The sequence below is a fragment of the Pelophylax lessonae genome (genome assembly GCF_965119305.1).
Source record: "Pelophylax lessonae genome assembly, chromosome: 1".
NCBI classification, from domain to species: Eukaryota; Metazoa; Chordata; class Amphibia; order Anura; family Ranidae; genus Pelophylax; species Pelophylax lessonae.
The window spans coordinates 508,103,522-508,131,264 of NC_138768.1; the positions used below are offsets into that span (position 1 = coordinate 508,103,522).

The 27,743-nt window shown below is 43.7% G+C and overlaps 1 protein-coding gene across 1 annotated transcript; it reads left to right on the forward strand.

Moving 5' to 3' along the window:
• Window positions 1-1,012: 1,012 nt before the first annotated feature.
• Window positions 1,013-27,743, forward strand: KXD1 (KxDL motif containing 1; the record flags this gene model as incomplete). Its single annotated transcript, XM_082243897.1, has 5 exons — window positions 1,013-1,159; window positions 13,097-13,206; window positions 17,093-17,245; window positions 17,860-17,906; window positions 26,480-27,743. 5 exons carry the CDS (start codon window positions 1,013-1,015, stop codon window positions 26,710-26,712), a joined length of 690 nt encoding a protein of 229 aa, XP_082100023.1. The 3' UTR covers window positions 26,713-27,743.

Below are 27,743 nucleotides of genomic sequence, written 5' to 3' on the forward strand. Positions count from 1 at the left end.
CCCATAGACATGCATTATGTCCCTATATCATCCGCAAACGGATGGGATGATATGCGGACATACGGAGCGGATCGCCGTGAAAAAAAAAAAGTGCCGGAGCGGATCGCACCGTGTGAAAGAGCCCTTAGACCCCAAGTGCATTACTTTACATTTATCAACATTAAGGCTCCGTTCACATGTCAGCGTATGGATCGCGGGCAGAACTGCCGCGGTTCCGCCCGCGATCCGGAGATTATTGCAAATCGCGGGACGCCTGCGTGCGTTGCCCGTTGATTTGCAATAGCCCCCCAAACGCTGAGCAATGTTGCAGCGATTTCCGCTTGCCGAATCGCGGTAACATCGCGCAAAAAAAACCACGGGACGCAATACGCTCCAAAGAAGCTCTTGTACTTTTTTGGGCGTAATGCGTCCCGCGATTTTTTTTGCGCGATGTTACCGCGATTCGGCAGGCGGAAATCGCGGCAACATCGCTCAGCGTTTGGGGGGCTATTGCAAATCAACGGGCAACGCACAGGCGTCCCACGATTTGCAATAATCTCCGGATCGCGGGCGGAACCGCGGCGGTTCTGCCCGCGATCCATACGCTGACATGTGAACGGAGCCTAATGCCCCATACACACGTGCAGATTATCTGAAGACTTTTGTCTGCAGACTTACCTTTTCTATGTAGTGCAAGGGCCTGCCGGATTGCATACAAATTGAAAGTGTTTAGGTTTGACCTCATATTATATGGTTTTGGTAAGTCTGCAGACAAAAGTCTGCAGATAATCGTGTGTATGGGGCATTAACCTCATCTATAAAGTAAAAAAAAATATCCCAGACAGTCTGTGGAAAGGCAAAGCGCAATCCCAGCATGTAACTTTCTATCAATTATTATTATTGTTGTCAGGGCTCGCTCCATACCCTGAAGACGCAGAGAAGGAGGCAAGAGCACCTCCGTTTGTTTACACTGGAGATGACAGCTGACGGAGCCGAGTCAGTGGGCGGGACTAGCGGCGATCGTCCAATCTGAATGCAGCACGAGCCAGCCAATAAGAACTCTCTTTACATGGGAAACCAGGAAGTGCAAGAGGATTGCCGGTGGCTGCTGCATGGTGGGGAAAAGCAGCTGAAAATGAGCAAGGATCTCCCCGAGTCCCATGGGAGCCAGCCTCACTCGGTAATCTGGTTTGCCTGCTGCGGGGTCGGCGTGTCAGCTCACCTGAGGGGTTGGGGCACACACATCTTTATGGCTTTCCATAGCACCCCCCCCCCCTCCCCATTGTAAAATCAGGAAGTGTCTTTCTGTAGTCTGCTTATTCTGCACCCTGGCTAAAGTCTTTGTAAAGGGTTCTGTATGTTTTTATATGCTCCTCATTTACCACCAACTCCTATTCTCTCTTTAAAGTGGTACAGTTAGTTCTAGGAAAATTTTAAATTGTTATACAGAGTTTATGTAGTGCCAGCAGCTTGCTTAGCACTTTACTATATAAAAGGAGACAGTACAGTTACATTACAACTCAAAAGAAGAGGATTAGAAGAGCCTTGCGTCTAAGAGCTTACAATCTTTAAGAGAGGGGCACAAAGTACAAAAGATAACTGTGGTGATGAACTGAGGGAGATGGCAGAGCCATGGTTTATTAGTAGGGATGTATTGGGATTGTTGTCCCAACGCACATGAGCAATCCCGCCAGGAAGCGGTCACTGCACACCGCCAATCATAGGCAGTGAGGCATGGCCCGGCCCGCAGCTGCATGAACACACGCTACCTATGATTGGCGGTGTACAGTGGCGGCTTCCCAGTGGGTTGGGACTAGGATCTGAATACGCCTGAGCCCATTCCGATTTATTAGGTGGGGAAGGGGCAGGCATTTTCAGGGATCAGAGTAGGAGATAGATTGGGGTGAGGAGCAGAGATGGGCTCGGGCGTGTTTGAGATCTTGCCAGGAAGCTGACACTGCACACGGATAATCACAGGCAGTAAGCCATTTCCTGATCTGTGCAGCGATTGACCCGAAAATGTCTCTGCCTTTGATTATCCATGTGCAGTGTCGGTTTCCTGTCGGGATCAGGCTGGTGAGATCACAAACACGACCAAGCCCTTTCCTAGTGAGGAGTTCCAGAGGTTTGGTGAGGCTCTGGAGAAGTCCTGGAGGCGAGCATGGGAAGAGCTAGAGAGTACAAATGAGCTCAGCTGCTCTTCAGAACCAAGGTGGTTAAGCACGCCAGAAGTTGTCACTTGTAATTATTATTATTATTATTATACAGGATTTATATAGCGCCAACAATTTGCGTATCACTTTACAACATGAGGGCAAACAGTACACTTACAATACAGGAGGAATCAGAGGGCCCTGCTCATTAAAGCTAACAATCTAGGAGGGAGGGTCAAGTGATACAAAAAGAAAGAACTGTGGGGGGTGGGCTGATAGAGAAAATAAGGCTCCTTTAACATGCTGCTCTGCTGTCCGTTCTCTGCTCAGCGGGGATCGACCCGCCCATCCCCCCTAAGCAGGCAGATGACAGCTCCGTCTCCACACTGTGTGTGGAGAGGGAGGTGTCAGAGCCCCGCTGCTCTCTATGGGGGATCGGATGAGAGCAGAGCGCCTGTCTGCTCTCATCCGATCTGATCCCCTGGACGGATGGAAAATAGGGTTTCCATCTGTCAGGATTTCACGGACAGGATGCGGATGGCATCGGGTGTCAGCGGACATGTCTCCCATAGGGATGCATGAAGGATCCGATCAGATCTGCCTAAAGACTGACAGGCAGATCTGATCGGATCGTTCGTGTGAAAGGGGCCATAAAGTACAGTTGTTAGGTGGCGGCAGATCAGGCTTCTCTGAAGAGAAAAGTTTTCAGGGATCGCCTAAAAGTATTTAGAACTGGAGATAGTTGGACAGATTAGGGTAGGGAATTTCAAAGGATGGGAGAGGCTCGAGAGAACTTCTGGAGGCTAGCATAGAAGGAGATTACAAGGGAACTAGAAAGCAGGAGGTCTTTGGAGAAACAAAGAGAATGATTTGACTGGTATTTTGAGACTAGGTTAGTGATGTAGCTGGGGGCAGAGTTGTGGGTGGCTTTGTAACTTATTGTTAGTATTTTGTTGGGTGAGTGGCAACCAATGGAGGGATTGGCAGAGAGAGGGTAGCAAATGCTGAGCGGTTTGTAAGGTGGATGAGTCTGGAAGCAGCATTCATGATGGTCAAGTCATCTGTGGAAGGGGCATTCTTTGCCCTGCAGCCGAATATATACATACAAGGTATACAAAAAGATGGCAAGCATACCGATTTAGAACTAGCCTTTGCAATAAGGTGCACAAGGAAGAGCAACACACCTCGCAAACAAGTTTTCCAGCACACTTGCCAGCCAGCCTGCAAACAAACCAAACTGATCCGGTCTAGCAATTCACATAGGGTTGCACACATTTTTTAATACAAGGAACACATATATGTCCTAGGCAGGGAATGCCTCAGGTGCAGATGATTGGTCCATTACTAGTGACCACTTGCTAGTGCGCTCAACCACTTTGATTCTGAAGGGCATTTGATTGCGCCTGAGCTCATGTCTACTAGAGAACAGATTTTGGGATGAGCGAAGAGGATGGTTTGGGTGCTATTTCAAGATGGATGAAATAATTTGAGCAGTCATTTGTTGATGTCAGATTAGCTCGTACACAGCAAGTCTGTAAGGGCTCTTTCACACGGGCGTTCCGATCAGATCCGCCTGTCAGTTTTTTAGGTGGATCTGATCGGATGCCCCATTCAGCCCTATGGAGCAGCGGATGTCAGCGGTGAAATGTCCGCTGACACCCACTGCCATCCGCATCCGATCCTGTCCGTGAAATCCGGATGGATGGAAACCCTATTTTCCATCCGTCCTGGGGATCGGATGAGAGCGATCCGATTCCCCATAGAGAGCAGCGGGGCTCTGACACCTCCCTCTCTGCACTGTGTGCGCAGACGGAGCTGTCATCCACCGGCTCAGCGGGGATCGGCGGATCGATCCCCGCTGAGCAGAGCACGGTCCGCAACGGAATGCGGACCGTGTGAAAGAGCCCTAAGGCTACATTCACACAGAATAACATATTCTGATCATTTTGTTGTGCCTACTACAGTTATTTCCAGTTTCTAGCAGGTACAGCATGTACATACTTGCATTGGTCCGAGCTGAATTAATGTAACTGTAAAAATTGCCATACCTAAACTTTAGTTTTAAAGTATAACTAAAGGCAAAACCTTTTCTTTAGTTTTGGATAGAATAGAGGGATTAGAACCCCTGTCAGTTTTTGTTGCTGTCTGAGCCCTGTTAAGGCGATGCATCCTCTCTATTTGGTTTACCATTATCATTGAAAGTAAAAGAAAATCCCAAATTTTGTGTTGTCCCCAGAAAAGTAATAGAGGGACAATCTTCCAATGAGCACACTAGTTCTGTTGACCTGGTGGGGTGGGGCAAGGAATTCCCTTAATTTGTAGGGACTTCCTGTGTGGCTATGGAATTCCCCCAATCTCCCCAATGGGACACAGATGGAAAAAAATCTGACAGGCGTTACTCTATCCAAAATAATAAAAAAGTTTTACTTTAAAGGCGGTTAGGGGCTATTGACCTCTCAATGCTTTTTACTTTGTTGAAATGTAATTTATATGCAGCATCATTTTTTTTTCTTTTTGCATTTTCTACAAAACACACCAAAGGTGGAACACTAAAATGTATATATGTGAACCTTGTTTAAAGTAGCATTAAACCTATAATCAAACATTTTGCATATATTGCAGTTTACCAATTTTTAGATGCCATGGCTGCATTAGTTTTCTTTTTTAGGCTTTCTTTCTTCTAATTTCATCTGGTAATCCAGTCAGTAAGTCTGTTGTTTTTCAAAAGCACAAGCTCTCCAGAAGAATGTAAGTTTACATGGATGAGAGAAATCGCTCAACACTGGCAGGGGTGATCAGCTTTAATTTTATTAATGTAAAACCTTTATCCCTTAACTCTTAGTTCTGTAACTATAAGTGTGAAGTGGAGTTTGGCTTCAGTTTGTTAGTGTATCTAAATAGGAACCACTGGCATACCTAGTTTTTAGGATTCCTAATGTTTCCATGAGTTTTAGTCACAGCAGGTGGGTGTGGGATCTGCATTTAGAATTACAGTGGGTATAGAAAAGAATCGCCCCCCCCCCCCTTTTAAATAATCACATTTTATTGCTTTGCAGCCTGAAATTAAGACAGACATTTTTGTTTTATCCAGCTGTATTTATTCTGTGCAACGTATAACATCCAATTTAAAGAGATATCACCAACATGTGAGGGGAAAAAAATCAAAAACAATCATTGAGTTGGAAAAATAATTGCCCCCCCTTCCTAAAAATGACAAAAGCTCAATCACCTTCTCAATGGCACACAAAGCCATTTGACTTTGAACTGTGATCAGCTGTGGTCATTTTGATTAGCTCAGCATGAAAAGAGCTTTCCTGGAGCATTTCAATCCCTGGTTGTGTAACTGAAGCAAACAATTAACTGTGGGTGGCAAGGCACTGTCAAAAGCTCTCTGGGATAAAGTTGTGGGAAGGCACAAGTCAGGAAATGGATCCAAAAAAAAGTTGAATGCTTTACCAATGCTTAGAAGCACAGTGGAGTCTATTATTAAAGCGGAGTTCCACCCTGGATTTTTTTTTTTTTTTTTAATACCCCCGGGACAGTCAGGGCTAGTGCATTCCACAATGGCTAGCCTCTGATCTGTCCCGGGTTGCACTTACCTGCAAGACGAAATACTTACCTTGCAAACGTCTTGTCCAGCGCTGCCATCTCAGATGTGGGCAGCTTGAAGCCAGCGAGATCCTCTTCGGCATCTTCTTCCGCCTTCTTTGGTCCCACGATGCTCTGCGCCGGCCCCGACGTCACTTCCGGGTCGCGCGCGTCACCCCTCCACAGCTTCTGGGCATGCCCAGAAGCTGTTTAGAAGGGGATGACGCGCGCGACCCGGAACTGACGTCGGGGCCGGTGCAGGCGCAATGATTCCTGGGAGCTATGACGTCCAGCTCCCAGGAATCATTGCAGAGCCAGGAAGGGACGACGGGCCGAGGAAGGAGGAAGAAGGAAGTAAGGTAAGTATATTTTCTTCGCTACGAGGTAAGTAAAAAAAAAAAAAATATGCGATTATCCATTTCTTTTTCAGGTGACCCGGAGCGAGAAGATGGAGGCAAGTATAAAAATAGGGTGGAACTCCACTTTAAGATGTGGAAGGTATTTGGTACAACACAGGCCCTCCCTGGATCAGGATGATCAGCTAGATGAAAGAGCCAGGAGGAAACTGGTCAGAGAGGCTACCTAGAGGCCTACAGGAACTCTGAAGCAGTTGCAGGTATTTATGACAAAAGAGTGGTCATTGTGTGTATGTGACAGTAGTAATATCACAATTTTTCTACAAATGTGGTTTGTATGGGAGGGTTACAAGAAATGTCACTCAAAGGCCGCATGCAGTCATGACTGAGCTTTGCCAAAATTCACCTTGAAGATTCTGAGGCCACATGTAAAAAGGTGTTCTGGTTAGATGAGACTAAAATTGAATTATTTGGCCTCAACACCATCATATCAATATATGTCTGGCAGAAATCCAATACAGCTCACCACCCAAACAACACCATTCCTACAGTAAATCAGGGAGGTGGTAATATCCTGTTATGGGGTGTTTCTCTACAGCAGGGACTGGAGCACTTGTCAGTAGGGATAGACCGATATGTTTTTTTCAGGGCCAATACCGATATTTTGGTCACAACGTATCGGCCGATATTTTGTACATTTAAAGTTTTTAAAAATAAAGACAATTTGCGACACAAATCTGGTACTGAACATGTTCATTTTTGTTTAATGCTTAATGGCTGGTTGGCTGGCTCCCTGTGGTGGGTGGCTGGCTGGGTGGGTTGCTGGCTGGCTGGCACCCTGTGGTGGCTGGCTGTCTGAAACATTGTGGTGGCTGGCTGGCACCCTGTGGTGGCTGGCTGTCTGAAACATTGTGGTGGCTGGCTGGCACAGGGGCTGTGGGTGGCTGGCTGGTACAGGGCCTGTGGGTGGCTGGCTGGTACAGTGCTAGTGGCTGGCTGTCTGGCACCCTGTCTGTGGGTGGCTGGCTGTCTGGCACCCTGTCTGTGGGTGGCTGGCTGTCTGGCACCCTGTCTGTGGGTGGCTGGCTGTCTGGCACCCTGTCTGTGGGTGGCTGGCTGTCTGGCACAGGGGCTGTAGGTGGCTGGCTGGTACAGTGCCTGTGGCTGGCTGGCTGGTACAGGGCCTATGGGTGTGGGTGGCTGGCTGGCACCCGGCTGCTGTGGGTGAGTGTATGACTGTTATACACTCCCGCGCCACTAGTCCCGACTCCAGATTAGGCTGTCCAAGGCGAGCGAGGCGGCCTAAGAAGGCAGAATGACGCCACAAAAATATCGGCACTATCGGCCAGTTCAAGGCCTGATACTGATATATCGGGGAAAGTGCATATCGACCACCGATAATCTATGCCGATAATCTATCCTTACTTGGCAAAATACCATCAAGCTCTTGAAAAAAATTTGCTGCCCTCTGCCAAAAAGTTGTCAATATAAAGAAGGTTTACCTTCCAAAATGAAAATGACCAAAAGCACACAACAAAAATGACCACACATTGGTTGAAGGAGAAAAATGTGAATGTCCTCGCAAGGTCTAGTCAGAGCCCAGACTTGAACCCCACTGAAAATCTGTGGATTCAGAAAGGTGGTTCAACAAAATAGCGACACAAAGTTGTGATCCTTTTTCCAATTCAGTGATTTCTGTTTTTGATTTTTTTTTTTCCTGACATGTCGGCGTTATATCTTTTATTTGGATGTTAATATTTGCACAGAGTTAATACAGCTGGATAAAACAAAAACCGTGTCTGTCTTCATTTCAGGTTGCAAATCCACAGAATGGGATTATTTTAAAGGGGGTGATTATTTTCTATACCCACTGTAGGTGGCAGAGAGTCTGCACACAGATCAAACTGTCCCTTGTGCCAGCTCAGTCCAAGAAGAGCACAGAAGACAAAAGCTCCAAAAAAGTAAATAGTTTGGTGTCTCTGTACTAGATTTAGTTAGAGAATGTGGGGATGATCACTAAAGGTTAATCGATTGGCCTCCTTGCCTGTATTTTGCATTTACATTATATCATATTGTCATGTTTCTACTGTTGAACTTTAATATTCAGTTTTGCATTAGCATTGTATGTACTATTGCTTGCATTTTGCTAACCTTTCTGTGTCTTGTATAAAACATTATAGGCCTTGGCCTTGCCTGTGCCTTCATTTCACATAGATGTCAATAGGCACGCTGCTTCTGCTGATGGCACTCCTGTCCCTGGTTAAATGACAGCCAGGATCATTCAATCCACTTCTTGAGAGTCTTGGCTGTCAGACACACCTGGGCTCACAGTGTTATTGCATGAATTGTGCTCACTTGTCAATTCATTAGCCCCATTGAATACATTAGACCACCCACCATCATTGGAGAAGAGGAATAACACATAAGGTGTGGCGTTTGCATGTTCTCCCTGTGCCTGCATGGGTTTCTTCTGGGTGCGCCGGTTATCTCCCACACTCCAAAGACATGCTGGTAGGTTAATTGGCTCCTGTTTAAATTGGCCCTCGTATGTGTATGTACTGTATGAGTGTGAGTTAGGGACCTTGAATTGTAATCTCTCGAGGGCAGGGACTGATGTGAATGTACAATATATATATGTAAAGTGCTGCGAAAATTGATGGCACATATATACTGTATAGAGGAAAAAAGTGTTTTTTTTTTTCCCCTGCTAATTTTGTACATTTACCCACTGACAAAGAAATGATCAGTCTATAATTTTAATGGTTGGTTTATTTTAACCACTTGCCGGCGTAGTGTTACAACGGCAGGTTGGCTCTGTTACGCAAAATGACGTACCTTTTACGTCCCTTCACGTAACAGATAGTGGGGGCGTGTGCCTCCTGATTGGCCAGAGGGGGGCCAATCAGTGGGTCCGGCGGCCGCAATGTCCGCCGAGCACCTGCGGTCGCTCCCCATGGAGACAGACCGCTGTTCTGTCAGAGATGAACGCAGGGATCCTGTGTTCCTCCCGTCCAGTGAGTACAACCCCCACACAGTTAGAAGGCACTCCCTAGGAGCAGACTTAACCCTTTGTTAGCCCCTGGTTTTAACCCCCTCCCTGCTAGTGTCAGTACAGTAACAATGCATATTTTTAGCACTGATTAATGTAGTAATGTCACTTGTCCCCTCAAGTGTCAGGTGTCCGATCTGTCCGCGCAACGTCGCAGTCCCGCTAAAAAATCTCTGATCACCGCCATTACTAGTAAAAAAAATAAAAACTACATAAATCTTTCCCCTAGTTTATAGACGTAATAACTTTTGCGAGAACCAATCAATTAGGGATGCACCGATCCGGCTTTTTTTGGAGCCGATACCGATATCTGGCAAGGTGAAATTGCCGATACCGATACGGAACCGATCCGGAGCTACACACAAAGCAAGCGGCTGCAAAGCTGCTGCTTCATGTGTGTGGCTCCTCCATTCACAGGCGGAGTGCATCTGATATCACTCCGCCTGTGAGCCGGGCCTATACAGGAAGTAGCGGCTCCCATCCCATACTACTACTGCACCTAGTAAGGGATGGCTGAGCCATTACTCAGCAAAAACCGGATCAGCCCGTGGGACGGCTGAACTTTACCGATCTCCGATCCAGCTATTTTGTCCGGATCGGGGCCGATTTCCCTACAATCAATATACACTTATTGGGATTTTTTTTACCAAAAGTATGTGGCAGAATGCATATTGGCCTAAATTGGTGAAAAAAAAATAGATTTTTACATTTTTTTTTTTCTATTGGGAATGTTTTTATAGCAGAAAGTAAAAAATCTTTTTTTAATAGAATTGTCACTTTTTTTGTTTATAGCGCAAAAAATAAAAACTTCAGAGGTGATCAAATACCACCAAAGAAAGCTCTATTTGTAGGGAAAAAAAGGACATCAGTTTTATTTGGGTACAGCTTCGCACGAATCACAGTGCCGTATCGCAAAAAATGGCCTGGTCATTAGGGGGAAAAAAACTTCCTGTCCTTAAGTGGTTAACAGTGAGAGACAGAATAATAACAAAAACATGCAGAAAAACGCATTTCAAAAAAGTTATAAATTTGCATTTTAATTAGTGAAAAAAGTATTTGATCCCCTATCAATCAGCATGCGTTCTGGCTCCCATGTGTCTTCTGTACAGGTAACGAGCTGAGATTAGGAGCACTCTTAGGCCCCTTTCACACTTGCGGACTGTTTAGATCCGCCTGTCAGTTTTTCAGGATCTGAACGGATGCCCCATGCATCTCTATGGGGCATCGGATGTCAGCGGAGACATGTCCACTGACATCCGATCCAGTCTGTCAAATCTGGACGGATGGAAACCCTATTTTCCATCCGTCCAGCGAATGGGATCGAATGAGAATGGACAGGCAGTCCGTTCTCATCAGATTCCCCCATAGAGAACAGTGGGGACCGACAGCTCTGTCTCAGCACACGGCACGGAGACAGAGCTGCCATCTACCTGCTTAGCAGGGGAATGGCGGATCAATCCCCCCCGCTGAGAAAAACTGAGTCTGCCGACGGACTCCCATGTGTGAAATGGGCCTAAAGGGGAGTGCTCCTAATCAGAGCTTGTTACACGTATAAAAGACACCTGTCCACGCAAGCAATCAATCAGATTCCAATCTTTCCACCATGGCCAAGACCAAAGAGCTGTTCAGGGATGTCAGTGACAAGATTGTAGACCTACACAAGGCTGGAATGGGCTTCAAGACCATCGCAAAGCAGCTTGGTGAGAGGGTGACAACAGTTGGTGCAAATGGAAGAAACACAAAATAATTGCCAATCTCCCTCGGTCTGGGGCTCCATGCAAGGTCTCACCTCGTGGAGTTTCAATGATCATGAGAATGGTGATGAATCAGCCCAGGGAGAATCTTGTCAATGACCTCAAGGCAGCTGGGACCATAGTCACCAAGAAAACAATTGTTAACACACTATGCTGTGAAGGACTGACACCCTGCAGCGCCTGCAAGGTCCCCCTGCTCCAGAAAGCACATGTACAGGCCCATCTGAAGTTTGCTAATGAACATCAGAATGATTCAGAAGAGAACTTGGTGAAAGTGTTGTGGTCAGATGAGAACAAAATCCAGCTCTTTAGCATCAACTCAACTTGCCGTGTTTGGAGGAGGAGGAATGCTGCCAGTGACCAAGAACACCATCCCCACCGTCAAACATGGAGGGGGTAACATTATGCTTTGGGGGTGTTTTTTTTTTTTGGTAAGGGGACAGAATAACTTCCCTGCATCAAAGGGATGATGGACGGGGCCATGTTCTGTCAAATCTTGAGTGAGAACCTCCTTCCCTCAGCCAGGGCATTGAAAATGGGTCGTGGATGGGTATTCCAGCATGATAATGACCCAAAACACATTGCCAAGGCAACAAAGAAGTGGCTCAAGAAGCAGCACATTAGGATCCTGGAGTGGCCCTGCCAGTCTCCAGACCTTAAGCCCATTGAAAATTTGTGGATGGAGCTGAAGGTTCGAGTTACCAAACATTAGCCTCGAAACCTTAATGACTTGGAGAGAATCTGTAAAGAGTAGTGGGACAAAATCCCTCCTGACGTGTGCAAACCTGGTGGCCAACTACAAGAAACGTCTTACCTCTGTGATTGTCAACAATGGTTTTGCAACCAAGTACTAAGTCATGTTTTGCGAAGGGGTCAAATACTTATTTCACTCATTAAAATGCAAATCCATATATACATTCTTTTTAAATGCGTTTTTTTTTTTGGGTTATTCTGTCTCACTGGTAAAATAAACCTACCATTAAAATTATAGACTGATCATTTTTTTGTCAGTGGACAAACGTACAAAATCAGCAGGGGGTCAAATACTTTTTTCCCCTCACTACCTATAATAAAAAGAAAACAGATGAGGTCACCAGACCAGTCAGAAGACCTAGACAAAAGTATACCTGTAGAGCCCATTCAGACTAGCGCGACACGACTTTGGGGGGCGACCTGTGAAGTCATGTGCATCACGACTTCGGCGCAACTTGCAGAGACTTCACATAATGGAAGTCTATGCAAGTCGCCTCCAGGTCGCTGACAAGTCGCGCTAATGTGAATGGGCTCGTATAGTTTTTTTTTTTTTTTTTTTGGGGGGGGGGGGGGTGTTTTAAACTAAATTAAACCTATGCTCATCGGGTTCACTTTAATGCCAGTCAACCAGTAAGTCACCATCCATGTATTGCTCTGCCACACCATTCAGCATTGGAAGTAAGGATAAACAGCCCTGTGCAAAGCCAGATGTCCAGTTGGAGCTTATATAGGGTTGACTTTCTCCCTGCTCCTTTGTGACAGTGGTTTGGATTTGGGATACAGGTTATTTTAGCAGTAGTTTGAAGTACAACATATTTAGGGGAGAGAGAGAATTTCTACCACATTTGTGATGCCTATTAGACCCTCTGGCACTTAAAGTAGTATTAAACACTATACCTACACTTTTTTAAATGAATGCATTCTAATCCAGTCCGAATCCAAGTACAGAAATCCTTTGATTTTATTTACTCTTGAATGCTTCTAACTTCAGATTGATCAGCAATTGCCACTTCTCTAAATTTTGTCATGAGTACCGTGCCAGGTCACAGGGGACATTACAGTCTCAAGCTGCTGTCTATTTATGCTTGTAGACGAGGGGAATAGGAGAGTGACTTGTTCTCCTAGGCTTTAGGGCTATATGTATTTGTTGACGCACACAGCGCAGATGCACACGGCCTACAATTATCTCTGATCCCAGATGGGGGCATAAAGGGAAGGTTGGCTCTGTAAGGCCCTGCAAAGGGAAAGGAGCCTCTCTAAAAGTAGAAAGTAGTGCCATTGCTGAGGGGACCAGCAATCGGAAGGAAAGGAAAACCTTAAGATATGAAGAAGCAGCCTACGTGTGTTGTCTTTAGCGGGTTGAAGACAAGGCCTAAAGGTATTACTACATGTACATTGTTATTTCTTAATATCCAAGTGCGAAAATTGTATTAAGTTGTGCCCAATTCTTTTCTACTTTTGCAGGCAGATGACCAGGTAATGGAACCAAGTGCTTCAGGGGTATTTTGTAACAGGATTCTCAATATGGTGAACTCAGAGGATGTAAATGCGATTATTCTGGCTCAAAGGCATATGTAAGTTATTACTTCATTTTTTTTTTCTTCATTTGTTTTACTTGGGTTCACAGCTTTAGCTCCACTCAGGCGAGTGATTTTAAAAAGTACAATATGCCAAAAACCACTGATTTGTGACTTGTGGGGGTGTTACACTATAAACAGTCTTTTATTGCTGTGTGTGCCTTGTCCCTCCATCTCTTGTGTCACAGGGACATGAAGTATGGAAAAATCTCCCCAATGGGGTCAAAGTCAGAAGCAAACCCTGCTCTGACAGAAATGTACGATTTTCTCCACTCTACCCAAACCTGAAAAAAATAAGTTAACTGGAGTTATGGTGGCAAAACACTCGCTTCTCGGCCTTTTGGCTAAGATCAAGTGTAGTATCTGTTCTTATCAGTTGGTATGGACCTCAGCTAGTACTGGTATGACCAAAACCTGGAGCTCTCAGAGTATTGAGGTATGGGGAGTAGGTCATCAGGGAAAGCATGTGGGGACCGCCGCCTTCTGATTCGAATGGGTTGAACTGTTCTAACCAGTTTGAAGGGAGCAAGAAAGCCGGTCTGACTGGGTGGCCGGTGGAATTGCTCCTGGATGTATTGGGCTGAGGAACAGGATGGCAACGGGAGGGCTTTCTCTCCTGGGTTTTGATCTGGCCTTGCAAAAGGCCTGTCCCCGGTTGTAGGTAGGCTCTCCCTAAGCTGTCCAGGTTCCGATGTCTGCTGGTGGGGATAGGCTACACTCGGTCTGGCCGGGGGCTGAGATAGAAAAAGCCCGTGGTGTAAGTGCCCCTGGGGTGGCAGCCCAGGGGTGCCTTAATTCTCACTGGTGAGGGGCAGCTCGCCTTGAGTTTTTCGGCACCTTGGTCACTGCACCATGCACACCTTTTTCGCACCTGCCTCTTGGGACAGGCCTTTTGGCTTAGACCAGAGGAATTTTTTATTCTGGCCGAAAGGCCTGCCTTGGTACCTCACATGGCACCAGAGCACTTACCCCACTTCCCCTTCCCCCACCTTTTTCGTTTGTGTGTTTTTATTTCTTTGTTGTGAGTCACTGCACTATCACCTTTTTTTTTTTTTTTTTTCCTTTGCACGACTTGTAGGGTGTGGGTCCTCGGGCCCAGCCTTGAGTCTTGAGAGGGGGTGGATATGGCCTTCTGGCTTAGTTCGCCCTCCCTCATGGTGTCTCCCTTCGGGGGAGCCCCACCTAGTACTTGGGGTGGGCTGTTCTGGCAGTCCCCCTGGAGAACGGGGTTTGTCTGGTCTTGGCCAGACAGACCATAGGAAGTACCTTAAATCTCTGTCAGGAGTCTTGCGCCCTGGGGGATCGAGGTTAGGGTCCTACCTCTTCAGAGGGAAGACCATTGTCGCACACCCTGTGCACTTTTTGTGTTTCCACGTTTGCGTGTGTGCACTTTTTTATGCACCGGGTGTAAGTCTTTTGAGTGTGTTTCACACGCCACGGGCTTAAAAAAAAAATAAAAATAAAAATATGGTGGTAAAACACACTTTTTTTTTTTTTTTTTTTTTTTTTTTTTATTATTTATTTTTTCTACCATCGATCTGTGATTTGATCAAAACAGGTAAATCTGCGAAAAGATCAAATGGCCCTTATTCCCTTTCCAAACCATTGTGACTCCATTTCGTTCGGATTCGATCAAACTGAGTTGATCGGCCAGGGCAGAAAATGATCAATCAGAGGCACTAAAATACTTGGGTAATGAATACAGTCGTACTTTGATGCGATCGATGACTTATGATCATAAGTTATGATCATATTTTAACTATCGCATAAAATCCACCTTCCTATGTGTGACATATTGATTGAATGGAGTTGTTGACTAAATCCAAAGTGCTCTGTGCTATAAATATTGACAATCCTTAAATTATAAATCAATAGTCCCACAAGGATCTCCTCCACATAAATCCAGCGCTACTCAATAAATAAGTGTCCAAAGTGCGATAAATATTGAAAAATCAAATTGCAATATACAATTAATATATATATGCCGGTATACAAATAAATAAGGTGCTTAATATACTAATCAATCCAAATCTTATTACGTGCCAAATATCACAATGAAGTGCAGTGTGAAATAACCTTTAAATAATGAAAATCAATAAATTATAAATCAATAGTCCCACATGGATCTCCTCCATAGAAATCCAAAAATTTGTATACCAGCATATATATATTTATTTATTGTATATTGCAATTAGATTTTTCAATATTTATCGCACTTTGGACACCTATTTATTGAGCAGCGCTGATACATTTACAGTGGGGATCGAAAGTTTGGGCACCCCAGGCAAAAATTTGTATTAATGTGCATAAAGTAGCCAAGGAAAGATATTAACTCTGCAGGGTGCCCAAACTTTTACAGACGCCATTTTTTTTGTTTTCTGTTATTTTGAAAGTGTAAATGATGGAAATAAAATCTAACTTTTGTTGACATATTATAAGAATGTCTAATCTGTAATTTGATGCCTTATGGAGATTTTTCCATCTTTCCTTGGCTTCATTATGCACATTAATACAAATTTTTACCTGGGGTGCCCAAACTTTCGATCCCCACTGTATATACATATTTTGGTTAAATGCTTGTTATGTCTTGTGGTTCCAAGATGAGGAGAAATCCTTACCTTATTTTACGCTCCAGCAGGCTCCCTTCATCTATGTGATGGGTACAGCGCTGCCTACTCTCCACACTGCTCATGGCTGCAGTTGTACATTGGCCCCCACCACATACAATACACGGTTAATAGCCCTGTACAATATGTAATGATGCCAAAGGAATGTCTACAAATCAGAGGTTTGAGAAGAGGAGGACATTGCTGGAATCTTTTGAAACGGTGGATGTGAGAAATACCCCATAGAAAGTGTGAGGTTTTAACCCTTGGAGTGTGGGGGAACCTCATTGCAAGGGTATTTCAACTACAGCCTGGAATGCAGCTTTAAAATGACAAAACATGTAGCATTCTTAATGTATTGCAGATATGTACCGCATATGTATGTTTTTTTTTTTTGGCCAGACATACATAAACTAATAAATATTGAGCCAAAATGTTGGTATTGTTTTATATCTATAGTTGGAACCTCTCATGCTTCAGTGCAGTTGACTTTAAGGCTGTAGGCTTTTTCCAGCTACTGGTCTGTACAGAGGTACAAACTGTTGGATACAGGAAGTATGATGGAGCTACAAGTGCGGTGATCACCTCAGCTGCAGACGATGCTTTTATTATTGGTTTTATTAGCTTCATTTTTATTGGGCATTTTTTCCCCCTTTTTTTTTTTTTCTCCCAGTAATCCTGTGATTGGTGCAATTTCTGTCCCTTCATGTCTTCACTTATTTCTCCATTGTATTTATGGGGGCAGCCATGTTTGTCACACTTGCTGAACTTTAAACATGTCTGCCTTTGTTTATCCCCTATAAATGGTAGCTTGATTAGATTGTACTTGCAGAAAATGTTCTTAGCCTGAAAAACGAAAACAAATGCAGCTACTAAATCCAAGAACATAGGATGCAAAATGTTACACTTTTGTTTTTGACATTAGATACATGTTGCCATTAAATGATGGTACTGTTAAAACCTTGAGTGTATAGAAATCTAAGAGTCGGTTCACACTAACGCGACTTGTCAGCCTGACAAGTCGCGCTCCCTCGCGGTCCATTGACTGCTACAGGACCCGTTCTTATAGGAGCGACACAAGTCGCTCCGACTTAGAAAAAGGGTCCTGTACTACTTCGGGGCGACTTGCATAGACTTCCATTATGTGAAGTCCCTGCAAGTCGCTCCGAAGTGGTGGTGCATGGGAATGCACAAGTCGCCCCCGAAGTAGTGCAGAGTCGTGTCGCCCCAGTGTGAACCGACTCTAACTCACTTTATTTTATATTTGTTTTCTTTAGGCTTGACCGCTTTGAGAAAACCAATGAGATGCTCCTTAACTTTAACAGTCTCTCCAACACCAGACTGCAACAAATGAGTGATCGGTTTATACATCACACGAGGACGTTGGTGGAAATGAAGAAAGACTTGGACATAATATTCAGAAGGATAAGGTAGGGAATTATGAAAAAAATAGCATTTTTCATTATTGTAATCTTTACTGGTAATTTGCTATAAAGCCAGCTAAAGCTCACTATAATGTGCAACTATTATAAAGCACCATTGTGACTGACAGGTTGTTCCACCATGCCAGAGTTGAAAAGTAGGTGGGTGTTGCACATGAAGTTTAAAATATTGAGTAAATCACACTGCAGGTGAGTAGGATCCCTTTGCAGAACGTGCGCTGAGCTTGCAGTGCTATTCATTGTGCAGCAAAACACGCAACGCTCCCCCCAAAAAGCTACATCAGCTACTTTTGGTACGTTTGTCACGCATACAGCGGCCTATTGAAATAAATAAGCTGCCCTATGCGTGTTATGCGAAAATGTGCGCAAAATCACGTGTTCATAATGCTAGGTGTGAACCCTAAAAAATTTAATTAATTTGAATATTTTTTGATGCTACATTAAAGCTGTCTTTTTTTTTTTTAATATCTCCATAATTTAATTCAGCATTGAGTCTTTTGGGGGCAGTTACAGAATCATCTGGTTTATTTTCATGCTCTCCGACAAAAAATAATTGGTGTATCGCCCTGTTACTGTACTTATTTCTTATTTCTCTTCTGTAGGATGTTAAAAGGGAAATTGGCAAAGCAATATCCAGAGTCTTTCAGCAGTAAGTACCTTCATATTTTTTTAAAAGTAAACAAGTAGATGTTGTCTTGATTATGCATTGTCATCTAGCTTGCATAGTGTTTTTGCATTGTGTTTTTGTGTTTAGTGAATCTAAGGCTGGCCGTACAATACAGGCAGAACAATCAAAATCTGACAGATTCCTCCATCCGCATTTCCCTGCTGGACGCCAGTATCGGATTACGTTGCAGCCTCTGTTCGGCTGACCTTTTTCTACCCAGCTCCTTCTTTATTTTTTTTTATCAAACAATCTTGGGCAGGAGGGGTTTGACAGGCCATCTAGTGAGTTTTGTCCAGTTTATCAGGAACCGAAGTTCTCAGGGCATGGCCAGCTTAACCACTTAAGCCCCAGAAGATTTTACCCCCTTCCTGACCAGGGCCTATTTTGCGATTCGGCACTGCGTGACTTGAACGGACAATTGTGCGGTTGTGCGACGCTGTACCTAAACGAATTTGGCGTCCTTTTTTTCCCCACAAACAGAGCTTTCTTTTGGTGGTATTTGATCACCTGTGCGTTTTTTTTTTTTTTGATCATGCGCTATAAATAAAAAAAGCGTCAATTTTGCAAAAGTAACAATATTTTTCACATTTTTTTTTTTATATGAAATTCCCAAAAAAAATGTAAAAATCAAAATTTTTAACATTTTAGGCCAATTTTTTTTTTTTTTACCATATGTTTGGTAAAAAAAATCGCAAAAAGCGTATTTTGATTTGCGCAAAAGTTATTGCGTTTACTAACAAAGGGAAAGATTTTTGTTGTGTTTTTTTTTTTTTTTTTTTTTTTTTTTTTTGCGGGACTGCGACATTGGGGCGGACAGATCGGACCCTTTACTGACATTTTTGACACTTTTGAGGTTACCAGTGACATTACTACAGTAATCAGTGCTATATATATATATATATATATATATATATATATATATATATATATATATATGCACTGTTACTGTAAAAATTACTGTATTGGAGAGGAAGGGGTTAAGTGTGTCCTAGGGGCATGCTTCTAACTGTGATTGGCTGTGGCTTGATGTGTAAGAACATTGATCAACGGTCCTACATAGTTGAACCGTTTGATCATCATTCTTACACAGGGATAACTGACAGGCGGCTTTGTTTACACTAGCCGCCTGCCTTTCTCCCGCTGTCACGGACGATCGCGAGTGCCCGGTGGACCATGACCGCGCGGGAGCCGGAGCGTGCTCGCTCCCAAAACCCTCACAGGCTAGCGACGTAGCCCTACGTTACTCTGCCTGTGAGGGGCTGACTGTTGACGTAAATAGTCGTTCGGCAGTCGGCAAGTGGTTAAAATAAATAATTTTTTTTTTAGTTTTGAATGGAGTAGGCAAGGTGTTTTTTTTTTTTTTTTTTTTGGTGGCTCTGTCACTAATGGTGAAATGCACCCACTTTGTTCATCTTGGTGAGAGTTGTCACTTTGACACTATGTGGGAGAAAATCCCATATTTAGTTATTTTTAAAACATAAGAGGAGGGGAAAATCTGCCAGTGGGAAAACTTGACAGCTGTCTAAGAGGGAAGTTTGGAGAGGTCTCCTTCACTTTCTGTTGTATCTACACACACTGCTTTTTGGTTTTAGAAACATTTTTTACAACCTAACAATCTTCTCTTATTTGCTTGCATTTGGCCTGTTTAAATATACTAGAGAAAGCATTTTGTCAAATCTGTTCTGTAAGTGTATAAAGGTACCTGTTGATCCTTTCAGAAATCCAGTGAGCTTGTAACCTCTTGGTCATGCTGTAGTATTATTTCAAGCATTGTGATCAGCCTTGCCCAGAGTGTGGGTCATTCAATAGTCCTAACATAATCCCTGTCCTAGGGTGACAACGCTGCTCATTCATAGATAAAGTACTGTGAGTGAGAATTGTCACACTAGGACAGAAAAATGTTTCAGGTGGAAAATAAAGCAAAAAAGCCTTGAAGCGGAACTTCACCCAAAAGGGTAAGTTCTGCTTGCTTGTGCTTGTTTTTTTCTCAGAGAGGGGAGCGGGTACCTGGTTTTAACGGAGGCCGAAGTTTTTCCTTCCTTCCCCTTCGTCTTTCTGGGAGACGTCATAGGTCCCAGAAAGCTGCGGACCATTAACAAAACGCAGTGTACTGTGGGAAGTTGGCTGTGAAGCCGTAAGCAGGCAGCCGGCTTCCCAAAGCCAGATTGGGTAAGGACTGCACTGGATCCCTGGACAGGTAAGGGTCCTATTAAGACAGCAGCTACAGTATTTGTAGCTGCTGACTTTAAATGTTTTTGTTTCTAGGGTGAAGAAACGCTTTAAAAAAGAAAACGAATGCAGTTACTGCTTCGAAGGACTAGTAAGCTGCATTATATTACAGTTTTGTTTTTGGGTTTAAGTACACTTTAAGGTAAAGGTGGGGGGAGATCATCATGTCCTCCCATGCTTTGAAGCCAGGTAGAATTTTTGAAGCTCTGCTGATTTCCACCATTCAATCGTACAAGCATAAATGTTTTTTTTTTTTTTTTTCTTGCCACTGTTTGGGTATTATTTACTTTCTTTTGGCCACATCTGAAACTAAATTGCTTGTTGCACACAATGGTGGTGTTTGCGTTGTGTTATTGCAATAAAATTATACCTTAAATTAAAACATCTAGCAAAATGTGTAGAATGTCATAGCTGTCCTAGCTGTTCATGGCTTCTATAATCTGAGTTAATGATGCTGAACAGATAAGTCAGTTTGGTGTTAGAGCTCATGATGTACATTCTGGACCCATGTCAGTGATTACATACTACTAAGGAGTTTGAGTCAGCATGATAGCCAGGAAAGTAGAGTTTTTAGATGGAGAGGGTAGTATCGGCAGCCTACAGATAATTTGATTACAGGTTTCCTTTAAATATCTCCATTAGCTATATCTAGTAATGTGTTCTGCTGTACACTTGCCAAGTTGCCATGAAAAGCACCATAGGCTTCTCTAAGGATGATGGCATATTCTGGTACAGTACATTTAATCTAGGCATATAAAATGTTCCTTACAATAACCTAGTTCTTGATTTTCTGTGACTGCTGATATTGTGCACCTAGCCATAGTATAAAATGACTATACTTGTCATTACTACTTGTAATTCCAAAAGGTTATTTAACCATTCATGCTGTATTTGCAGTGCATATCAGTCAGTCGTTATTACTTTTTTCTTTTTTGCAGAATACCCTCATTGAAGTAATGAACTTGTGCAGTCCAAGGATGCTAATGAATGTGCATACAGTATCTCTCAAAAGTGAGTACAGCCCTCACATTTTTTGTAAATATTGAATATATCTTTTCATGTCACAACAGTGAAGAAATTACACTTTGCTACAATGTAAAATAGTGAGTGTACAGCTTGTATAACAGTGTAAATTTGCTGTCCCCTCAAAATAACTCAACACACAGCCATTAATGTCTAAACCGCTGGCAACAAAAGGGAGTACACCCCCAAGTGACAATGTCCAAATTGGGCCCAATTAGCCATTCCCCTCCCCGGTGTCATGTGTCTTGTTAGTGTTACAAGGCCTGGGGAGCAGGTGTGTTAATTTTGGTGTCATATCTCTCACACTCATACTGGTCACTTGAAGTTCAACATGGCACCTCATGGCAAAGAACTCTCTGAGGATCTGAAAAAAGAAAGGTTGCTCTACACAAAGATAGCCTAGCTAGCTTAGAATATTACCAAGACCCTGAAACTGAGCTGCAGCATGGTGGCCAAGACAATACAGCGGTTTAACAGGACAGGTTTCACTCAGAACAGGCCTCGCCATGGTCAACCAAAGAAGTTAAGTGCACGCGCTCAGCGTCATATCCAGAGGTTGTCTTTGGGAAATATATGTATAAGTGCTGCCAGCATTGCTGCAGAGGTTGAAGGGGTGGGGGGGTCAGCCTGTCGGTGCTCAGACCATACGCCGCACACTGCATCAAATTGGTTGGTCGTCCCAGAAGGAAGCCTCTTCTAAAGATGATGCACAAGAAAACCCGCAAACTGTTTGCTAAAGACAAGCAGACTAAGGACATGGATTACTGGAACCATGTCCTATGGTCTGATGAGACCAAGATAAACATTTTTGGTTCAGATGGTGTCAAGCGTGTGTGGCAGCAACCAGGTGAGGAGTACAAAGACAAGTGTGTCTTGCCTACAGTCAAGCATGGTGGTGGGATTGTCATGGTCTGGGGCTGCATAAGTGCTGCCGGCACTGGGGAGCTACAGTTCAGGAACCATGAATGCCAACATGTACTGTGACATACTGAAGCAGAGCATGATCCCCCCCCCGCCCCTTTAGGGACTGGGCCACAGGGCAGTATTCCAACATAACCCCAAACACACCTCCAAGATGACCACTGCCTTCCTAAAGAACCTGAGGGTAACGGTGATAGACTGGCAAGCATGTCTCCAGACCTAAACCCAATTTGTGGGGCATCTTAAATGAAAGGTGGAGGAGCGCAAGATCTCGAACATCCACCAGCTCCATGATGTCGTCGTGGAAGAGGACTCAAGTGGCAACCTGTGAAGCTCTAATGAAATCCATGCCCAAGAGGGTTAGGGTAGTGCTGGGAAATAATGGTGGCCACACAAAATATTGACGTTTTGGGCCAAATTTTGACATTTTCACTTAGGGGTGTACTCACTTCTGTTGCCAGCAGTTTAGACAATGGCTGTGTGTTATTTTGAGGGGACAGCAAATTTATACTGTTATACAAACTGTATACGCACTACTTTACATTGTAGCAAAGTGTCATTTCTTAAGTGTTGTCACATTAAAAGATATATGATAAAATATTTACAAAAAATGTGAGGGGGGGTTCTCACTTTTGTGAGATACTGTATCTACACTGCTCAAAAAAATTAAAGGAACACTTTTTAATCAGCGTATAGCATCAAGTCAAAGTAGCAGAGGGAGTTGTTAATCAGTTTCAGCTGCCATTGCCAGAAGGTTTGCTGTGTCTCCCATCACAGTCTCAAGAGCATGGAGGAGATTCTAGGCGAGCAGGACAGGGCCATAGAAGGTCCTTAACCCGTTAGCAGGACCGGTGTCTGCTCCTTTGTACAAGGAGGAACAGGATGAGCACTGCCAGAAGCCTACAAAATGACCTCCAGCAGGCTATTGGTGTGAATGTATCTGACCAAACAATCAGAAACAGACTTCATGAGGGTGGCCTGAGGGCCCGACATCCTCTAGTGTGGGCCCTGTGCTCACTGCCCAGCACCGTGGAGCTTGATTGGTAATTGCCATGGAACACCAGAATTGGCAGGTCTGCCACTGGTGCCCGGTGCTTTTTACAGATGAGTGCAGGTTCACCCTGAGCACGTGTGGCAGACATGAAAGGGTCTGTAGAAGCCGTGGAGAAAGTTATGCTGCCTGTAACATCATTCAGCATGACTGGTTTGGTGGTGGGTCAGTGATGGTCTGGGGAGGCATATCCATGGAGGAATGCAAAGACCTTTACAGGCTAGACAATGGCACCTTTACTGTCATTCGGTATCAGGATGAAATCCTTGGACCCATTGTCAGACCCTACATTGGTACAGTGGGTCCTGGGTTCCTCCTGTTGCATGACAATGCCCGGCCTCATGTGGCAAGAGTAGGCATCCAGTTCCTGGAGGATGAAGGAATTGATACTATTTAAAGGCCCCAATACTCACCTGACCTAAATCCAATAGAACACCTCTGGGACATTATGTTTCGACCCATCCGACTCTGCCAGGCTGCTGTCTGTTTTTTGAGCTCAGTGATGCCATGGTCCAGATCTGGGAGGAAATACCTCAGGACACTATCCGTCATCTCATTAGGAGCATGTCCCAACATTGTGAGGCATGCATACAAGCACGTGGGGGCCATGCAAACTACTGAGTACCATTTTGAGTTGCTCCATTAAAGTTTCAGCAAAATGGTCTAGCCTGCTGCACCATTTTTTCACTTCAGTACAATCTCTGGTACAATATGTTTCGACCCATCTAACGCTGCCAGGTTGCACCTCAGTCTGTTTTGGAGCTCAGTGATGCCTTGGTCCAGTTCTGGGAGGAAATACCCCAGGACACCATCCGTCGTCTTATTAGGAGCATGCACACAAGCATGTGTTGGCCATACTCATTACTGAGTACCATTTTAAGTTGCTGCAATGAAATTTCAGCAAAATGGACTAGCCTGCTGCATCATTTTTTCACTTTAATTTTTGGGGTGTCTTTGAATTCAGCCCTCTGTAGGTTTATCATTTTCATTTCTTTCAAACGATATGGCATTCTTTGGTTCCTAACACGTTACCCAGTCTACAGTGGGTACGGAAAGTATTCAGACCCCCTTAAATGTTTCACTCTTTGTTATATTGCAGCCATTTGCTAAAATCATTTAAGTTCATTCTTCTTCCTCATGAATGTACACATAGCACCCCATACTGACAGAAAAACACAGAATTGTTGACATTGTTGCAGATTTATTAAAAAAGAAAAACTGAAATATCACATGGTCCTAAGTATTCAGACCCTTTGCTGTGACACTCATATATTTAACTCAGGTGCTTTCCATTTCTTCTGATCATCCTTGAGATGGTTCTACACCTTCATTTGAGTCCAGCTGTGTTTGATTATACTGATTGGACTGGATTAGGAAAGCCACACACCTGTCTATATAAGACCTTCCAGATCACAATGCATGTCAGAGCAAATGAGAATCATGAGGTCAAAGGAACTGCCTGAAGAGCTCAGAGACAGAATTGTGCCAAGGCACAGATCTGGCCAAGGTTACAAAAAGATTTCTGCTGTACTTAAGGTTCCTAAGAGCACAGTGGCCTCCATAATCCTCAAATGGAAGACGTTTGGGACGACCAGAACCCTTCCTAGAGCTGGCCGTCCGGCCAAACTGAGCTATCGGGGGAGAAGAGCCTTGGTGAGAGAGGTAAAGAAGAACCCAAAGATCACTGTGGCTGAGCTCCAGAGATGCAGTCAGGAGATGGGAGAAAGTTGTAGAAAGTCAACCGTCACTGCAGCCCTCCACCAGTCGGGGCTTTATGGCAGAGTGGCCCGACGGAAGCCTCTCCTCAGTGTAAGACACATGAAAGCCTGCATGGAGTTTGCTAAAAAAAACACCTGAAGGACTCCAAGATGGTGAGAAATAAGATTCTCTGGTCTGATGAGACCAAAATATAACTTTTTGGCCTTAATTCTAAGCGGTATGTGTGGAGAAAACCAGGCACTGCTCATCACCTGTCCAATACAGTCCCAACAGTGAAGCATGGTGGTGGCAGCATCATGCTGTGGGGGTGTTTTTCAGCTGCAGGGACAGGACGACTGGTTGCAATCGATGGAAAGATGAATGCGGCCAAGTACAGGGATATCCTGGACAAAAACCTTCTCCAGAGTGCTCTGGACCTCAGACTGGGCCGAAGGTTTACCTTCCAACAAGACAATGACCCTAAGCACACAGCTAAAATAACGAAGGAGTGGCTTCAAAACAACTCAGTGACTGTTCTTGAATGGCCCAGCCAGAGCCCTGACTTAAACCCAATTGAGCATCTCTGGAGAGACCTAAAAATGGCTGTCCACCAACGTTTACCATCCAACCTGACCGAACTGGAGAGGATCTGCAAGGAGGAATGGCAGAGGATCCCCAAATCCAGGTGTGAAAGACTTTTTGCATCTTTCCCAAAAAGACTCCTGGCTGTATTAGATCAAAAGGGGGCTTCTACTAAATACCGAGCAAAGGGTCTGAATACTTAGGACCATGTGATATTTCAGTTTTTCTTTTTTAATAAATCTGCAACAATGTCAACAATTCTGTGTTTTTCTGTCAGTATGGGGTGCTATGTGTACATTCATGAGGAAGAAGAATGAACTTAAATGATTTTAGCAAATGGCTGCAATATAACAAAGAGTGAAAAATTTAAGGGGGTCTGAATACTTTCCGTACCCACTGTATATCAGTATAGATATCCAGCATATTTCCCCATTGAGATCTGATGTGTTTTCAAAGTGTTCCTTTACATTTTTTTGAGCAGTTTGTGTCAACATATTTTGGACCATTTTCTTTCTTCTTTTCTAGGGTAGAACTATAGACAAAACTTTTTTTTTTTTTTTTTTTTTTGAATAGAGTAAGGGAGGGTTATAATGCCTGTCAGATTTTTTTCACCATCTGTGTCCCATTGCAGAGATTTCCCTGTACCATAGCCAAACGGGAAGTAGGAGGTGAAGTGAAGGAAATTCTTTGGGGACCCCCAGGTCACCAGAACTAGTGTCCCCATTGAAACATTTCCCCTTTACTATTTTTCTGGGGACAACCCAAAGTTTGGGATATCTTTCACTTTCAATGATAATGGTAAACCGGACAAATGGAGAGGGTGAATCTACCTAACGGGGGTACAGACCACAGCAAAAACTGTCAAGTGTTCGAATACCTCTCCACTCTATCCAAAACTAAAAAAAAAAATGGTTTGCCTTTTACTTATACCTTAACAGAATAAGAACAACATGTTCACTGGTTTAACAAATCTGTATACATACATACATGCTGCATGTTTGTTAAAACTTGAAATACTTATCAATGTATGTTCAATGTTCCCCAACTTTAGATGTCCATGAGTCTCCTAGTTTGGAAGATGATGATGATTTTGATCCAATCCCAAAGAGTACGGCCACCACCATTGCTACTTCGGAGCAGAGTACAGAATACTGTGATACCAGTCCTTCTATTATTTCCCCCACCATAAGTCAGGACTTTGAAGACTTATCCCAGGCTCCTTCTGAAACGCCATCTGCCAATGGGCAGCTTCTGACAGATGATGAGGTTGCTCATGAGGACTAGCAGACTAATGGGATGGTGGGTAATCTAAATGTGCACATTGTGGAGATCTAAATTCTCTGTTCCCCTGATGCATTTAAAGCCCTTTTAGTTTGAATGAGTGTACTACAAGGCATTCCTGAGATGAACGCTCTACTTTCAAAGGTAACGTTACCAAGAAATACAAAGCCACGACACTTGGAGACTGAATTTATACATTCTTTATTTTCTCTTGGCTAGGGCCATTTCTGCAGGCTGCACCTTCTAGATTCTGGTATTAGTCATGTAAATAATTGCAAATATGAACTGCCATTATAACTTAAATGCTGTCATTTTGCTTGTTCAGTTATGTGTTATGTTAAGTATGACTTTTTGTTTTTTACCATCTGTTTAATTTTTTTTTGTGTAGCATCTTATCCTGTGTACTCTCTACTCTTTGTGTTTCAGCAAGACTGTAATCCCCACTTATTTTCCCTCATTGATATAAAGTTTTTATTCTTCTGATCATACTAATTTGATGTGACCCAAGCATCTTTGACAGCCAAACTTGTTCATTCTGCTTTAATTTAGAAATGGATACTATGGCTCTACAAATGGCCATAACACAACCTTCCACGGCTATTTGTGTGCAGTCAAATGTATTAAATTACAGAGACCATTGACTTTTGATGATTTATTGAATAAAAAGCTGTGGCATTATACAGCAACAAGAATATTAATACTTTTCCAGGAAACGTGTTTGTGTTTTTGTTGCTCTGTAATGTCACAGATTTTTAATCAAAGCACTGAATGTTTACAGTCAGGTTGTGGCATTTACTACATTCAAATTCACTTTTTGGGGACACAGGGACCCATCTATTGAACCAACATTCCACGGGCCATATTGGTATTGAGAAAGAGCTCATCTCTCATTAACCGTGTATCCTGGGAAGGACGTTTACAGCTGCCTCTTCACCTCTTTAAACTGTGTATTAAATGTATCTCTAACAGACATACTTTTTTACACAGTTACTTTTTGAACTAGGTTGTGTTCTTTACTTCCTTCCCCTTTTCCC